Consider the following 18820-nt stretch of genomic DNA (forward strand, 5'->3'; position numbering starts at 1 on the left):
CCCTCCTATTGACTACATATGGTCAAACAGGAAGTGCCATGGTATCAGGTGTATGGTGGGAATGGGATGTTTCCTCAGTAGCATTTGTGGTAATGAAGTGTATAATGATGCTGTAAGGTCAAGAAGTGGTGGATTTCTCTGCCATCTTGGTTCTAATGGGTCGGAATGTGTCCTGCCTCCATCTTGTTTTGATCAGGGTAGTTTGAAACTTTGTTTTGAGACTTCCTGACTCAGTTAAACTAATGCCCACAAAATTAAGCAATGCCCAAAGCAGTGCCTGCCAGTTCCCCGTCTCACTAAGAGCCCTAGAATGAGAGGTCTGTGGACATGCCTATTTGTTGTTTGTGAATGGCGAGACTGGTGGTTCTCAAAGTGTGGTCCCCAGACTGGAAGCCTCAGGAGCACCTGGCAACATACTGGAAATGCAAATTCTCGAGCTTCAAGTCAGAACAACTGAATCAGAAACTCTGGGGGCTGGGGCCCCAAAATCTGTGTTTTAAAAAGTCCTCCAAGAGATTCTGAGGCAATTAAATTGGAGACCCACCAGTCTGGAAGAATAGGAAGAGTTTAACATATTTGGGGGATTTTTCACAAGCAAAGTTAAAGCCTGACTTCCCCCACACTAAATACTTTGCACATAACTGTAAAGTAGCAAGTGTCAGGTTCTACAGTTACTGCTTTCCTTGTTTTTCCATCCAACTGTTTCTGCCGCTTTTTCATTTATCTCTGAGAGCACAGCACAGGATGATGAGTGCTTAAATTGAAACAAATGGTGTCATTTACTAGGAACCATTTGAACCTTCTTTAAAAAATGCCTTATATAGATCTCCTCCTTAGCAAACTTGATCTCACTTGTTTGTGCTGTTCGCTACACCTTCCCTAACACCTGACCTCTTCGTATTCACACTTTCCCATGGGTTACGAATTTCTACTGTTATCTGGGTTAAACTTCTGAAAAACTTATATATTTGTTTGATATATAGTTTCAAACTATAAACTACTTTATATATTTGTTTGATATATAGTTTCAGGAATTTCTCATTAACTTGATGAAGCTTCTATATGACATTAATTCCCAACATTTGTCATACTGTAGATCTTATAAATTAATATACAAGGATCATTGTTACAATTGCTAAGTGCCAGATGATGTGTTAAGCACTTTATGTAACCCAGTTTAATCTTCACTCAAGCTCTGCAAGGTTAAGTATTCCTAAGTCTACTTTACAAATGAAAAACTGAGGCTCGGAAAGCTTAAGTCTGCTGTCCAGCTCAGGTTTCTGTTCCATCCTCAAACTCACATACCCAGCTATCTACTAAACATCTCTTGGACACACACAATTTGTCCAGAACTGTTGAATCTTCTACCCCAGTGCTGTTTCTCTTGGTATAATTCTTACCTTCTTGAACAGCACTGCAGTCCAGACCTCGGGTAGCCAGAACCTTGAGTTGTTATTCACTGCTTTGGCTACATTTCCCCACTCCAGTTAGTTCTCAGGTTCTTGCCGCCCTACCTCTGTAATGCTATCTCTTGAGTCTGTGTCCTTCTCTTCATCCTCACCTTGGTCCAGGCCCTCCCAGTCTCCCACCAGGTTTACTGCAGTAAGCTCCGAGGGGGACACTGCTGTGGCCTGCTGCCATCTGCCAGGGGTGGGGAAACCTGCAGCCTCAAGTGAAATGTGGCCTTCTAGGTCTTTACATGCAGCCTTGTGACCGAATCCAAATTTTACAGAACAAATCCTTTTATTAAGATTAAAAGGGGTGGAGCAGAGAAAGCTTTTTTTGCCTCCTTTGGTGCTTAAAAAAGAACAATCTTGAAACTGGAGGGCGGCAGCAGTAAACCTGGGGAGAGGACAGTCCAGTGTGGTGTTTGTGGGATTCCAACAGGCCTGACTCATCACCTTTCAACCCAGGCTAGGGCACGGGAGCAAAGCCTGGCCGGTCTGTGTAGTCCAGCCTGCCGACCACAGCAAAGTCCATGCGGACCAATCAGTGGACGTATGTGTGTGAATTGCTAGGAGATAGAGACGCTCCCTTTCCACTGAGATTGCCAGATATAAGAATAATAAATACGTGTGGGTTCTGAATGTCATTATGGGGAAAGGGTCCACCAGAGAATAAAAGCAGCTTAGGGGACAGCAAAGCTGAGAGGTGGAGAGAGGAGGAGGCAGAGAAGGATGGAGAGTCACAGGGACAGAGAGCATGAGGACATTGCCTGGTGATGTGAGCAGAAAGAAACCTTTACTGGGAGAAACCACTGAGATTGTGCAGTTGTTAAGAGCGGTTAGGATACCCAATGAACACACCTCAAGAAGTATATAGCAACATAGTTCAATGCACCTCTCTGCCCAGTGGTTTGAGATGGTTTCCCTCATCTGTTTCCACACTAGAAAGTAGTTAAGGACATATTTTGGAGGAAGTTTATTAAATTAAAAAAAAAACTACAAACTAATAGTTATTATAAAATATAATTTAATTTTACTTTTCAATTTTTACCACAAAATTTAAAAAATACCAATATACAGACAAGATCAAACTGGAAAAGAGCTAAAAAAAAAAACTGTATAAAAGACTAAACTCAAGAATATACGCACAGTGACATACACCACACACTCTAGAATGAATTCAGAAAGCATCTTCTGCATTGGATAGGTTTTCTTTCTAGGTCAGCTTTTATTGGCACCACATCTGAAAAGCTCCCTAAGCCAAAGTTCTTATATTACGTGAGAAAGATCTTCCTAGACTGCCCTTGGAAAGCATTTCTCATAAAACAACGCACACCAGACAGGCTGACTTATTCTAGGCCCAAAAAACTCCTAAATGCTTCTCACAGGTCCTGCAGAGCTTGGAAGAAATAATCCACTCATGAAAACAAAGCACTGTCTAAATGGAAAAGTGGCACCTAGTGGCCAGTTAGCAGTTTTCTTTATGGCTTCTAGGTAATTCTAGATGTCAGCCCTTCTCTGCCCACAACACTGCTGGGCAAATCTGAGTCTCCAATTCCAGAACCCAGTAATGACCCACCTGAGTCGTAGATACCCCTTGACAGTAGGATCTCAAACTGGACACTGCTAAACATGGTCTGGTAGCCAGATATTGGCCATTTCATACACCTGTGCCCCAGCTTCTAAAGAGATTTCTCCAAGACTATGACAACCAATACCGCTTTTTCCTGCTCTGACACTATAAGTAAACACTGCCCTTTAACTTCATTGATTTACTGAAAGTCTCTATTTTATATTTTCCTGTTTGTCTTTCTCAGATTTCCAAATTCAATGATGACCATATAACTCGTTTTATTTGATTTTAGGCTACCATCCTATAATAAAATACAACAATTTTAAGTTTACTATTTTTAAAAAAGTTTTAAATTTGGTACATGGATAGAGACTCAGTTATCTGACTATACTGAGTCAAAGATCAGTAATTCTTGTTCTTTAAACATAATATTTAGAGAAAAATATCCTTATGGTATAACCTTTGGTCTATTTCAATAATATGCACTTAATAAAATGTTCTAGAGCAGTGCTGTCCAATAGAAATATGATGTGAGCCACAGGTGCAATTTTAAATTTTCTTGTACCACATTAAAAAAGTGAAAAGATACAAGTAAAATTAATTTTAAAGTTTTATTTAATTCAGTATACCCAAAATATCATTTGAACATGTAATTAGTGTAAAATTGTTAATGTGATATTTTACATTCTTTTTGTAACACTGAATCTTCAAAATCTGACATGTATTTTACATTGACATCTTAATTTGCACTGGCCACATTTCAAGTGCTCAGTAGTCCCGTGTGGCTAGTGGCTACAGCACCAGACAGCACACTTCTAAGGGCCACCTTAATTAATGCTCCAGTCCTGTGGATTAGAGTCAAAGAATCAGAGATGGAAGTAAACTTAGAGATCCAACCTCTTTTTTGAAATGAGGAAATTGAGGCACAGAGAGTTTAAATAACTTGCTTGAGGTCACACAGCTAAATTCAGACCAGAAAGGGTCTTCGGATTTGAGGCACTTTTCCCACTCCGCTACATTATTGTAGTGGTCATTCTTAAAAAGAAAATGAGTATTGTTTTTTGTGATACTTTCATGCAATTTGTAGATGTATTTCTCACAAAAAAATCTGAGAAATTGATTTGTAAGAGGAAAAAGTAATATAGTGTAAGCCATAAAAATGTGTCACTCCTAACAGCAATCAAATTTAGTTAATGGAATGCATTTTGAAGAAGATGCTACATTCAGAGAGCTATGGTAACACACAATGCATGGACTGGATTCTGAGTCCAGGACAAGGGGATCTGCAGAAAAATATTAGAGCGGACTAATAAAGTTTCAAATCACACACAGAGCATTCAACTGGCTGTCTGCTCCCTGGTCCGTGTAACAACCCCTTCTCCTGCAAGGAAAAAACCTGCCACTGTGCAAGGCAGCATTGGTCTGTCTCTAGAAACTCTGCTTCTAGAATCCTTACACCATCGGGGTTTGCTCCACCTACTTTTGAGGCCATCCAGCCACGATGACCTATCACGCTACCACTGGCCGAGGTAGACTCTTTGTAAGCTAAGCTCAACCTGGTTCGGTCCCCTAAAAAGTTATATTGGTAGGCAGGCCTGACTTAGAGCACAGATATGATCTTTCATGCTTCTTCAGACTTAACTGCAACGCTTAGGCTGCTGCACACCAATCCCCTCCATCTTGTAGGACCTCTTTGGCTTATTCTGAACTTGGATGTCACTCAAGTCCTCAAGTGTCAGACCGGACATGGTGCTGACTCTATGTTGCTAGAATACTGTATCAGCTCAAGAGGATGTGCCAATACATCCTTGCCCACACAGCCACTGCAAATTTCACACTGGAAGGAAACATTTGCTTTTGGTTATTGCCTGTTGGTATGCTTGTCATTAACATGTCTTAGGAAAGTTCCAAACTGTCACCTACAGCTAAAGAAATAGCATGTGGGGTCAAAATAATGCTTTGTTCTGATGAGGGGCTCTCAGGGAAATTTGCTGGAAAGGTGTAGCACCATCTAGAAAAAGAAAACTGGATTTGAACCCCACATCAAAGCCTGAGGGCTTCCCCATTAGTTTCTCAGCCTGCCTTTCTCTCATTTGTGAGGCACAAAAGAGAATATATGGCAATATACTTGGTAAACCATAAAGAGCTATTAAAACAAAGTATTATAAAAGTATGATCCCCAAGAAGGTATTCAGTATTTTAAATAATACTTACACTAAATGTGAACCACCTTTGGATTAATTATTGTTAAAAAAAATGCTCCCCATTTTTAAAATTATAATTAGAAAATTGGTTTTTAAATTATTTCTCATTGCCTCATGATCTAAAAAATGTTCTTGCCCTTTATTTCATTACCTTTGGTAACAGGCAATAACACCTAATTGCCTAATAATCTAGAAGGCTGTAACTAGTTCTTGGGTCAGTTAATTAATCATTTAACCAATGAGACCACTGCATTCCCAAATGTGTCTGGTTTATATACATTAAATATTAAAAAGTATATGAACTGAATGTGTGACTTTACACAAGACATTTAATCTGCCTGGGCCTGTATTTTCCTCTGGGACTAATGTATTGCTAAGTATGTTTTCAATATTAAAAACCTCCATCTATAATGAAAATCTTCAGTGGTTATATTAAATCTTACATGAAAAGGTTAATCACCAAGATCTAGGGCCCAAGATCCTTCCTTTTCTATAAGCAAAGTTGAAACTTTTTTTGACATTTTCTGAGTTTTAAGTAAGAAATCATCTCACTTAAAATCTATCTTAAAGTGCTCAATTAAGCACAGATATCCTGGCTCTGTGCTTGCCTAAGTCTACAAAGATTGAATACAGTATTCACTGTGATTATGACTATAAATTGCACTGTCCCTTTAAATGTTCAAGTACTCACCATTTTCTTAAAGTGTGTAAGCCCTATCCATCCTCAATTAAGGAAATGCACAAGGAATAGAAATGTACAGATTACACAAATCTATAAATCTATTACAAATGAATCTTAGACACAAGGGAAAATGTCAAAATATTACCTTACTCAAACTCAAAAAAACTGCATCAAAAATAAAAACAAAACAATATGTGATATTCTTGGTTAGAAATATTTTAGCAAAAATATGGCAATTTGTGGATTTTAAGCCATTACATTGAGTAAAGGGATCTGTAATAAATTCTGGTTCCCTTGGGAGGAAAACATAGTATTTCCCCACACCCTGGTGAGAGTAAGGTACAAATCTATAAAAATTGGTAGACCATTGATAAAAGATAAAAACAGTATCAATACAGTATGGAAGAATAGACAGGTTTTTTTTTTTTTTTGTAAATGAAATGCTTTAAAACGTTTCTCATTTTTGGAGTTAAAAAACAAATGCTAGAGTGTCCACTGGATGTCACTGAAGTCCCCAGGGTCTCCAAGGCCCCCCTCTGCTTCTAAGTAATTCATGAATGCAGCCATCGCTGTGTCGTCATTGTCACACAGGGCATCGAAATCCAGCTGTGCACCATCACCTGTGGATTAAAATATAGGCCCAGGTAAGTAAAGGTGATCAATAAAGACACACATTTGGCAGTTAAAAACGATTACTTTGCCATCAAAATGGCAAAGCAAGGCTAGAATAGCATAAAATGTATTTTTGAAGGCAAAGTATATGTCTTAAATCACAGAAGCCTGATATATTTTTAAATGGTTCACCTATTTTTATAACAATCTGCTGTCAGATAAATTGCATTTATTTCATCTGATGCACAGAAGTGAGCTAGTCTATTAGTTTTCTAACAGAAAATGACACCACTAAAGGATAGACTCCCAGAGAGTTGGAAGCTAGGGGATGGGGTGTATGTGTGTGTGTAGAGTCTGGAAGGAGAAATTTAGCTTTAATCTGCCTTTGAAAAAACTCTATTTGTTCAATCCTAAAATGAGAAGCCTGAGATAAAAGCATCATCTTCTAAAAATCTGAAATTTTCTTATAAAAGGGGGATAACCAGATTTAAGTTTTTTTTTAAATTTCAGAATATTATGGGGGTACAAATGTTTTGGTTATAGGGATTGCTTTTGTACTGCTTGAGTCAAAGTTATAAGTGTGCCCATCACCCAGATAGTGTACATCGCACCTGTTAGGTATGATTTCACCCATGGCCTGCTCCCCCTCCCATCTGCATGCTTTCCATTGAGTTTTACTTCCATCTACGCACGAGTGCTGATTGGTTAGTTCCAGTTTAATAGTGAGCACATACGGTGTTTTGTTTTTTTTTTCCATTATTGCAATACTTCTCTTAGGAGAATGGTCTCCAGTTCCATCCAGATTGTTGAAAAAGGTATTAATTCATTTTTTATGGCTGAGTAGTACTCCATGGTATACACATTTATTAACCCACTCATGAATCGATGGGTACTTGGGCTGATTCTACATGTTTGTGATTGTGAATTGTGCTGTAATAAACATTTTAGTGCAAGTGTCTTTTTGACAAAATGACTTTTTCTTTTCCTTTGGGTAAATACCTAGTAGTGGGATTACTGGATCAAACGGTAGGTCTACTTGTAGTTCTTTGAGGAATATCCATACTATTTTGCATAGAGGTTGCACTAGTTTGCAGTCCCACCAACAGTGTATAAGTGTTTCTATCTCTCCACATCCTCACCAGCATTTAGTGTTTTGGGACTTTTTGATAAAAGCCATTCTCACTGGGGTTAGGTGATATTTCACTGTGGTTTTAATTTGCATTTCTCTGATTAGTGATGTTGAGCATTTTGTCATCTATTTATTGGCCATCAGTCTGTCTTCTTTTGAAAAGCTTCTGTTCATGTCTGTTGCCCACTTTTTAATAGGGTTGATTTTTTTCCTTGCTGATTTGCTTCAGTTCTTTGTACATTCTGGTTATTAGCCTTTATTGGATGTATAACATTTGAATATTTTCTCCCATTCCGTGTCTACTTGCTCTGTTGGTTGTTTCCTTGGTTGTACAGAAGCTTTTTAATTTAATAAAGGCCCAGTTATTTATTTCTGTTGTTGCTGTCATTGCCCTTGGGGTCTTCTTCATAAACTCTTCACCTAGGCCAATATCTAGAAGAGTTTTTCCAACATTTACTTCTAGAATTCCTATGGTTTCATGCCTTACATTTAAGTCTGTTATCCATCTTGAATTAATTTTTGTGAGCGGTGAGAGATATGGATCCTGTTTCAATCTCCTACATGTGGCTATCCAATTTTCCCAGCATCATTTATTGAACAGGGATTCTTTCCCCCAGTGTATATTGCTGTCTACTTTGTCAAAGATCAGATGCCAATATTTGGATGGTTTTATGTCTGGGTTCTCTGTTCTGTTCCATTGGTCTATGTCTCTATTTTTTCTTTTTGCCAGTTCCATGCTGTTTTGGTTATATATCCTTGTAGTACAGCTTGAAGTCTGATAAAGTGATGCTTCCAGATTTGTTCCTTTTGCTTAAGGTTCCTTTGGCTATTTGGGCTCTCTTTTGGTTTCAAAGGAAGCGTATAATTATTTTTTCTAGATCTGTGAAAAATGACAGTATTTTGATGGGGATTGCATTGAATCTGTAAATGACTTTGGGTAGTATGGACATTTTAACAGTGTTGATTCTGCCGATCAATCCATGAAGATGAGATGCTTTGCCATTTGTTTACATCATGTGCAATTTCCTTCCTCAGGTTTTTGTAGTTATTTAACCAAGGAGGTGAAAGATCTCTACAAAGGTAACTAGATTTTTGATTGAAAAAGGAAACAAGGAACCATGGAAATGAGATTTAAATTAGAGATAAGAAGAGGTTCTAGAAATTAAGGGTTAAAATGTAGATAAAGATTAACCGAAGGCTTCTATATATCTTTCAAAGTACAATAGAATTTGAGATGATTGAATGTGGCTCTATGTGTGTGTGTGAAGCTGATATCCAAGTTCCTTCAAGTCCTTTGATTCTCTAACATATGCTTTCAGCAGAGCAGTATCAGTTATGGGGGATTTGAAACCATGTACAATGGTTTGAATGTGTTCACTGAAGTTCATGTGCTGGAAACTCAATCCCCAATGCAACAGTACTGAGGGGTGGGGCCTAATAAGAGGTGATTAGGTCATGAAGGCTCTGCCCTTACAAATGGATTCATGTCATAATTGTGGGAGTTGGTTAGTTATCTCGAGAGTGGCTTTGCTATAAAATCAAGTTTAGCCACCTCTTGCTTTCTCACTCTCACCCTCTCTTGCCCTTCTATCTCCCGCCATGGTATAATGAAACATAAAGGCCCTTGCTAGATGCCTGCACCATGCTCTTGGACTTCCCAGCTCCAGAACTGTGAACCAGATAAATGTCTGATCATTATAAATTACCCAGGCTGTGGTGATTCTGTTACAACAGCATAAACAGACTAAGACACCATGTCATTTCAATTTACCTAATTTGGACTTTGCATAAACATTGCTAAAATGAATGATTACATCTTAAGCTTTTTATGACTTGTACCCTTTAAAAATTCTTAGTAATTCCTGAGAAGGGACCTTTTTTCCTAGATAGGGAATACTTTAGTTTTATTTAAATTGTGTGTATTAAGCAATACTGATAGCTGATTCAGTTGATAATTGGATTCTTAATGACAGGTCCATTAAAGAACATAACATTTTAAAATTAAGAGTATGATTATTGTATTTAGAAGTTTGAATGGAAAAAAATCTTAGTTTTAAAACTATTTTCTTCCCTAGAAATCTCCTGTGCCTGCAAACATAGCGATTAAGAGGGAGTTTTTGGTAAACTGAAATGGTAGGCAGTTTCCAAAGAAAACTTACTGAGGAGTGGTTCATGACTGGGGACAGCAGCAGTGCTCTGGTTTGACCTGGTACCTTCTAGCTCCCCCATTTCAGAAGGACTCAGTGGAAACATCTCCTTATTTGACATCTGAAAAGACAGGATAATAAACAGTGAGGTTTCTACTTGAATGAAATAAAGACCTTGCAGCAGTTATTAGATACGAGGCAGCTACCAGCACCATCGCTACCACCATCAACGTGGCAGCCTGTACGTACTGTGTACTATGTGCCAGGCTCACCACATGCACCATCTCATTTCACTTTTCAGATGTGAGGCAGCTGTGTTACATGTCATGAAACTGAAGCCTAAAGAGGCTAGTATCTTGCCCAAGGTGTTAAAGCCATCATTCTGACCCCAGTCTACCTGACTCTAAAGTCCACATTCTTAATAACTGAAAGTACATACTCTAAGGAAAAGTTTTGGATTAAGAAGAAAAAGTTCATGCTTGAGGTCAGTGTTATATCAGTTTTAAAAAAAATGATGACAAAACTATACCTCATATAAAACTACTATGGGAAATACTGCTTTAGAGTGGGGAAGAGATTATACCAGATGCTTTTACCAAAAAGTTCTTATACTGTCACACAGTTACAGGCCAATCAATGTAGCTCATAAAATAAGAAATCATTTACCTACACTGTCTCATTAAATTGATGTACTTTATCTATAGAATGCCTACATAATGTGCACTATTTAGAGACTTTATTACAACTTAAATCTGTTTCTAGCATATTGCCTTGCACAAAATGGGCACCCAGTAAACGTTTGCTAAATGTATGAATAAATAGATCAGAAGACGTATGATATTTTTGTAAAAATACATATCATATTTGTGTTTTCAAGTTTCTTTTTTTTTTTTTTTTTTTTTTGAGACAGAGTCTCACTTTGTTGCCCGGGCTAGAGTGAGTGCCGTGGCATCAGCCTAGCTCACAGCAACCTCAGACTCCTGGGCTTAAGCGATCCTACTGCCTCAGCCTCCCGAGTAGCCGGGACTACAGGCATGAGCCACCATGCCCGGCTAATTTTTTTTGTTTATATATTTTTAGTTGGCCAGATAATTTCTTTCTATTTTTTAGTAGAGACGGGGTCTCAACTCTTGCTCAGGCTGATCTCGAACTCCTGACCTCGAGCGATCCACCCGCCTCGGCCTCCCAGAGCTAGGATTACAGGCGTGAGCCACCGCGCCCGGCCTCAAGTTTGTTTGGCCCTGGTCAGATAAAATTCCTCTTTTCTCCTGTATTCTTGTGCTACTTAGTTCCCATCCCTACTTTAGAGCTTTTTGTTGTCTGTTCCATATTAGAATTATACTCTATTTTAGTCTTCCAGATAGCACTAGGTTTAGTCATTTCTGATGAGATCGGGTACGTTTGGGGTGGTATAGCTGTAGACAGGTTTAGTCATTTCTGTATATGTGTTTCAAACAGCTAACATTTATTCAACTGACTTAAATAGTATATGATATTTATCTTGTGGCTTATATTATTTAAACTTTTCTTTCAAACCACAAGGAATACATTTTAATCCACTGAATTGGAACCTATTCAAATAACAATAAAAATAGCTACCATTTATTATTGAACACTTACTGTGTGCCAGGTACTGTTTTAAGTTTGTGTTTGTTTTTATATTAAATCACTTAATTCTCACACTCCTCCAGGAGATGGGTGACATCATCATCCATGGTTTATAGATGAGGAAACTGAGGTACAGAGAGATTAAGTAACAAGCCTGAGGTTATGTAGCAGTATCTGAGTCGTAACTTGGACCCAGATACTACACTTCCAACAACTCGCTCTTAACTACTATTCAACATTGCCGCTTAGAAACCAGAGTGGCCTGAAAGAGTTCATTTATTTTTTTTACAGAATGGCTTCTTTTCTCAAAAGAAATTAATCAACAAGGAACAAATTTTATTGTTCATTTATTTTATGAATATTATCATTTATGAATATACTTACATTTCTGCAGTTTAAAGTGGGAGTATCTTTCATTAAATCTGTTGGACTTGAATCATCAAGGGATGAAGAAGACCGTAACCTTTAAAAAGTGATACATAAAATACTCTTTATATATTATAGAAGGAAATTTTCTCCTCTAAATATATAATAATCTGATAAAAATACAGCAAGGAACCTGAAACTAAATATCATAACAGTTTTCACAATTAGACTGACTTGCCAGGTGCCAGACTTATTTTTAACTATAGAGTATTGAAAAAGACTCCATAGTAAATAGAAAAATAGGGCTCTGAGGTAAAAGCTGTTAAGCAAACTGTATTATCTGTCAACACAGCACGAGGCAAAGTAATAAAATAACACGATGCTGTTTAAAACAGGCAGTCACATCGAGAATGTTACTCATCAAGAAACTAAACCGCAGAACTTAGCATAAAGAAAGATGTACTGACATTCTGGAACCCTTTTAATGTGAAGAATATGTCATATTTGTACTGTAATAGGTCATCCCCAGGTTAAAAAAAATCAATGAAACATATACATAAAGAATAAAATGGCATAAATGTAACTTTGTCTTTATATATTCCAAAGAAGGCAGCTGACAAGAAATCATAGGGGGAGAACTGAAACAGAGACATTAAATGACTTAAGTAGGAAAACCTGGAGATGAAAAGATTAGTGACCTGTCTTGGGGATTTTCCAAAGGACAGACAATATAAATATTTTTTATGTTGTCAGATTTTTATTGTGATTCATGTTTGCCCCCCAGCTTTATTAAGGTAGAATTGGCAAATAAAAATTGTATATATTTACTGTGGACAGCATGATATTTTGATATATGTATACACTGTAAATGATTAAATCAAGCTCATTAACATATTCATTCACATACTTAACCATTTTTTTGTGGTGAGAACATTTAAGATCTACTGTCTTTGTAATTTTCAAGTGTACAGTACATTATTATTCATTGTAGTCAGCATGCTATATAATAGATCTCCAGAACTTATTCTCCCTGTCTCATCAAAACTCTGTGGCCTTTGACCAACATCTCCCCAGCCCCTGGTAACTACCATTCTACTCTCTGCTTCTATGAGTTCAACTATTTTAGAATCCGCATACAAGTGAGATCATATAGTATTTGTCTTTCTGTGCCTAGCTTATTTCACTTAGCATAATGTTCTCCAGATTTATCCATGTCACAAATGCCAGGAACTCTTTTTTTTTTAAAGTAGAAGAATATCCCACTGTAACTATACTATGTGTACACATATATGAAAGGATAAAGAAAATACCTTTCATCCATTGATGAACACTTAGGTTGCTTCCATATTTTGGCTACTGTGAATACTGCTGCAATAAACATGGGAGTACAGGTATCTCTTTAACATACTGATTTCACTTCCTTTGGATCTATACCCAGTAGTGGGATTGCTGGGTCATATCATATGATAGCTCCATTTCTAATTTTTTGAGGAATCTCCATGCTGTTTTCCATAATGGCTGTACTAATTTACATTCCGAGCAACAGTTTAATAGTTCTCTTTTCTCCACATCCTCACCAACACTTGCTATATTTTGTCATGTTGGTAATAGCTGTTCTAACAGCTAATATCTCATTGTGGTTTTATTTATAATTTGCATTTCCCTGATGATTAGGAATGTTGAGCATTTTTTCATATACCTGTTGGCCATCTGTATGCCTTCTTTTGAGAATTATCTATATTCAGGTCCTGTGTTCATTTTTTAATCTTACTATCGAGTTGTCTAGTCTCCTATGAGACTACTAATTTCTATATATGGATTACAGATATATTCTCCTATTCTGTTTGTCTCATCACTCTGTCAACTGTTTCCTTTGCTCTGCAGAAGCTTTTTAGTTTGATGTAATCACGTGTCTATTTTTGCTTGTTTCCTGTGCTTTTGGGACCATATCTAAAAACCATTGCTCAGACCAATGTCATGGAGCTTTTCCCCTGTATTTTGTTTTAGTTTTATAGTTTCAGATCTTTTAAGTGTTTAATACATTTCAGGCTGGTTTTTGTATATTGTATGAGATGAGGGTCTAACTTCATTCTTCTGGATGTACATATCCAGTTATCCCAGCACCTTATATTGAAGATACTGTCCTTTCCCTATTGTGTGTTCTTGGCATCTTTGTCAAAAATCAATGCATAGATTTCTTTCTGGGCTCTCTATTCTGCTTCATTGGCCTGTGTGTCTGTTTTTATGCCAGTACCACGCTGCTTTAATTACTATAAGTTTGTAGTAGCTGTTCAATTCAGGTAGTGTGATGCACCTGGCTTTGTTCTTTTTGCTTGAGATTGCTGTGGCTAGTCAAGCTCTTTAGTGGTTCTAAACAAATTTTAGGATTGTTTTTCTATTAATATTTCTGTGAAAAATGTCACTGAAATTTTGATAGGGATTACATGGACTCTGTAGATTGTTTTGCAGATTAGAGACAATTTTAACAATTCTTCCAGTTCATGAACATGGGGTAGCTATCCATTTGTTTGTGTCATCTTCAATTTCTTTCTTCAGTGTTTTATAATTTCCAGTGTAGAGATCTTTCAAATCCTTGGTTAAATTTATTCCCAAGTATTTTTTTTTTTTTTTTAGCTATTGTGAAGCTATTTTTTTTTTAGCTATTTAGCTTTTCTTAATTTCTTTTTCAGATAGTTCATTATTAATGTATAGAAATGTTACTGATTTTTATATGTTGACTTTGTATCCTAAAACTTTACTGAATTCATTTATTCTATAAATTTTTTGGTGGAGTCTTTAGGGTTTTCTCTAGCTAAATTCATGTCATTTGCAAACAAAGACAATCTTACTACTACTTTTCCGATTTGGATGCCCTTTATTTCTTTTTCTTGCCTAACTGCTCTGGCTAGGACTTCCAGTACTATATTAAATAGAAGTAGTGAGAGTGGGCATCCTTGTCTTGTTCCTGATCTTAGAGGAAAAACTTTCAGATATTCATTGTTCAGTATGAGGTTAGCTCTGAGTTTATTATATGTGGCCTTTATTGCGTTGAGGTACATTCCTTCTATACCTAATGTGTTAAGAGTTTTTATCATAAAAGAATGTTGGATTTCGTCAAAACATTTTCTACATCTATTGAAATGATCTTATGATTTTTATCCTTCACTGTTATAATGTGGTGTATCACATTTATTGATTTGCATATGTTGACCCATCCTTGCATCCCAGGGATAAATCCCACCTGATCATTGTATATGATCTTGTTAATATGCTGTTGAATTCAGTTTGTTAGTATTTTGTTGAGGATTTCTGCATCTATGTCCATCGGGGATATATTGGCCTGTAATTTCCTTTGTTTGTAGTGTCCTTGTCTGGCTTTGGTATCAGGGTAATGCCAGTCTCATAAAATGAGTTTGGAAGTATTCCCTTCTCTCCAATTTTTGGGAAGAGTTTCAGAAGGACTGGCATTAATCTTCTTTAAATGTTCAGTAGAATTCACCAGTGAAGCCATCTAATCCTGGACTTTGTTGGGAGGTTTTGATTATTAATTCAATTATCTTCCTTGTATTAGTTGGTTCATGTTTTCTATTTCTTCATGATTGAGTCTTAGCAGGTTTTATGTTTCTAGGAAGCTATCCATTTCTTCTAGGTTATCCAATTTGTTGGTGTATAATTGTTCATAGTAGTCTCTGATGGTCCTTTGTATTTCTGTGGTATCAGTTATAATGTTTCCTCTTTCATTTATCATTTTTAAGTTTTTTAAAATTTATTTTCTTTCATATAGACAGTCAGCCCTCTGTATCTGTGGGTTCTGCATCCAGACTCAACCAGCCATGGATGGTAAATATTAAAAAAATAAAAATAATTTAAAAATACAAATAAAAGATACAACTATTTACAAAGCATTTATATTGTATTAGATATTATAAATAACCTAGAGATGATTTAAAGTATATGAAAGGATGTGCACAGGTTATATGCATGTACCATGTCATTTTACATAAGGGGCTTGAGCATCCGGAAACTTTGGTTTCTGCAGGGGTTCCTTGAACCAATCCTCCTCCCATACTGAAGGACAACTGTATTTGAGTGTACATGTTTTGATATATATAATGAAATGATTACTTCAGTCAAACAAATTTACATACCCATTATCTTCCACAGTTACCTCTGTGTGTATGTGTTAACAGCATCAAAAACTTACTCTCTTAGCAAATGTTCAGTATACGATTTTATTAACTATAGTTAGTTCTCATGCTGTACATTAGATCTCTAGACTTACTCATCCTATCTAACTGCAAAATTTATACCCTTTTATCCATTTCTTCCTCCTCCAGTAAACATCATTCTACTCTCTTTTTATAGTCAACTTTTTTTTTCTTTTTTGAAGATTCTGTACATAAGTGAGATGATATAGTGTTTTTCATTCTATATTCTGTCTGGCTCATTTCACTTAGCATAATGTTCTCCCAGTTCACCCATGCTGTCACTGTTTATGATTTTATTTGAGTCTTCTCTTTTTTCCTTAGTCTAGCTATAGGTTTGTCAATTTTATCTTTTATCTTTTCAAAAACCCAACTCTTAGTTTCAATGATCATTTCTATTGTTTTTCTAATCTCTACTTAAAATGTTTCTGCTCTCATAATTTCCTTCCTTCTGCAGACTTTGGACTTAGCTTGTTCTTCTTTTTCTAGTTCCTTCAGTTATATGTAAATCTAGGTTGTTTGAGATTTTTCTTTTTTCTTAATGTAGGCATTTATCACTATAAACTCTTTCTTAGAACTGTTTTTTGCTGCATCCGATAAGTTTTGGTATGTTGTTTCCATTTTCATTTGTCTCAATTTTTTAAATTCTCTTTTGATTTCTTCTTTGACCCATTGGTTGTTCAGGAGTGTGTTAGTTACTTAGTTTCCATATAATTGTGAATTTTCCAATTTTCCTCCTGTTATTGATTTCTAGTTTCATACCATTGTGGTCAAAAAAGATACTTAATATGATTTCAATCTTCTTAAATTTTTAAAGACTTCTCTTGTGCCCTAACATGTAACCTATATTCTGAAGAACGGTCCATGTGTACTTAAAAAGAATGTGTATTCTGCTGCCATTGGATGGAATATGTCATACATGTCTTTTAGGTCCATTTGATCCATAGTGGTTCAAGTCCACTGTTTCTTTACTGATTTTTCTTGGATGCTGTACCCATTGTTGAAACTGAGGTAGTGAGGTCCCCTATTATTATAGTATTGCTGTCTATCTGTCCCTTCAATTCTGTTAATATTTGCTTTAGGTGCTCCAGTGTTGAGTACATATACATTTACAATTATTATATTCTCCTGTTGAATTGATCCCTTTATCATTATATAATGACCTCCTTTGTCTCATGACAGTTTTTTGTTTTTTTTTTTAAGACAGACAGAGTCTTACTGTGTTGCCCAGACTGGAGTGCAGTGGCTATTTGCAGGAGTGATTTTAGTGCACTATAGCCTAGAACTCCTGGGCTCAAGTGATCCTCCTGTCTCAGCCTCCTAAATAGCTAAGAGTACAGGAACATGCTACCATGCCTGGCTTAGTTTTTGACTTAAAAGTTTATTTTGTCTAATATATAGTTACCCCTGCTTTCTTTTGGATATCATTGGTATGAAATATCTTTTTGTATCCCTTCACTTTCAGCCTGTGTGTCCCCAAAGCTAAAATGAGTCTCTTGTAGGCAGCATATAATTGGATCTTGTTTTTAAAATCCATTCAGCCACTCCATGTCTTTGACTGAAGAATTTATTCCATTTACATGTAATTATTGATAGGGATTTATTACTATTGCCATATTGTTAATTGTTTTCTGTAGCTTCTTTGTTCCATCCTTCCTCTCTTGCTGTCTTCCTTTGTGATATGATGCCTTTTTTGGCAGTGGTATGCTTTTATTCCTTTTTTTCTCTTTTGTAAAAAAGAACTTCTTTGTATTTACCACACGGCTTACATAAAACATAATGGGCCATTATAAGCTGATAACACTTCAACTGTATACAGTACTTTAGATTTTAACTTCCTCTCCCCACATTTGGTTACTGATGTCACAATTTATATCTTTATGTATCACGTATCCATTAAGAATTATTGTAGCTACAGTTTTTTTAATACTTTTGTCTTTTAACTTTTATACTAGAATTAAAAAGGATTTATGCACCACCCTTATAATATTAGAGTATTCTGAATTTGACTATAGTCTTACATTAACATTGATTTTTATACATTCATGTTTTCATGTTAGCCTCCTTTTGTTTCAACTTGAAGAACTCATTTTAGCTTTTCTTGTAAGACAGGTCTCATGGTAATAAACTCCCACAGCTTTTGCTTGTCTGGTAAAGTTCTTCTTGCTTCATACAGTGTTTTTTTTTTTTTTTTTTTTGAGACAAGGCCTTGTTTTGTTGCCTGGGCTAGAGTGCAGTGGCATCATTATAGCTCACTGCAACCTCAGACTCCTAGGCTCAAGTGATCCTCCTGCCTCAGCCTCCCAAGTAGCTGGGACTACAGATGTGTGCCACCATGCCTGGCTAATTTTTCTATTTTTGGTAGAGATGGGGTCTCGCTCTTGCTCAGGCTGGTCTTGAACTCCTGGCCTCAAGAGATCCTCTTGCATTGGCCTCCCAAAGTGGTAGAATTACAGGAACCACTGTGCCCAGCCTTCATATAGTATTCTTGGTTGGCAGTTTTTTTTTTCTTTTAGCACTTTGAATATATCATTCCATTCTCTCCCAACCTGCAAGGTTTCTGCTGAGAAAGATGCTGGAAGCTTATGTGGGTTCCCTTATATGTGACAAGTTACCTTTCTCTTCATGTTTTCAAAATTTACTTTTGAGAATTTGATTATAATGTGTCTTGCTGAAGATCTGTTTATATTTGATCTATTTGGGGTCCTTTGGATCTCTTGGATCTGGAACTCCTGGGCTCAGTGAACATTTCCCCCTCTGAATTTGGGAATTTTCTGTCATTATTTCTTAAAAGAAGCTTTCTGCCTCTCAGTCTTTCTCTATTTCTTCTGGGACTCCCATAATGTGTA

The 18820-nt window shown here is 36.5% G+C and overlaps 1 protein-coding gene across 4 annotated transcripts in view; it reads right to left on the reverse strand.

Annotated features, from left to right (window-relative positions):
* Window positions 1-3615: 3615 nt before the first annotated feature.
* Window positions 3616-18820, reverse strand: part of ARNTL2 (aryl hydrocarbon receptor nuclear translocator like 2) — a 77961-nt gene continuing 62756 nt past the window's right edge. For all 4 annotated transcript variants that reach the window (XM_045554149.1, XM_045554148.1, XM_045554147.1 and 1 more), the window contains 3 exons: window positions 11785-11863; window positions 9805-9913; window positions 3616-6524 (listed from right to left, as the gene is read on the reverse strand). In XM_045554149.1, coding sequence (XP_045410105.1) covers window positions 6388-6524; window positions 9805-9913; window positions 11785-11863 — 325 coding nt within the window. In that variant the 3' untranslated portion in view covers window positions 3616-6387. The remainder of the gene's footprint in view (window positions 6525-9804; window positions 9914-11784; window positions 11864-18820) is intronic.

Source organism: Lemur catta, chromosome 6 (genome assembly GCF_020740605.2).
Source record: "Lemur catta isolate mLemCat1 chromosome 6, mLemCat1.pri, whole genome shotgun sequence".
In the NCBI taxonomy this organism is placed as follows: domain Eukaryota; kingdom Metazoa; phylum Chordata; class Mammalia; order Primates; family Lemuridae; genus Lemur; species Lemur catta.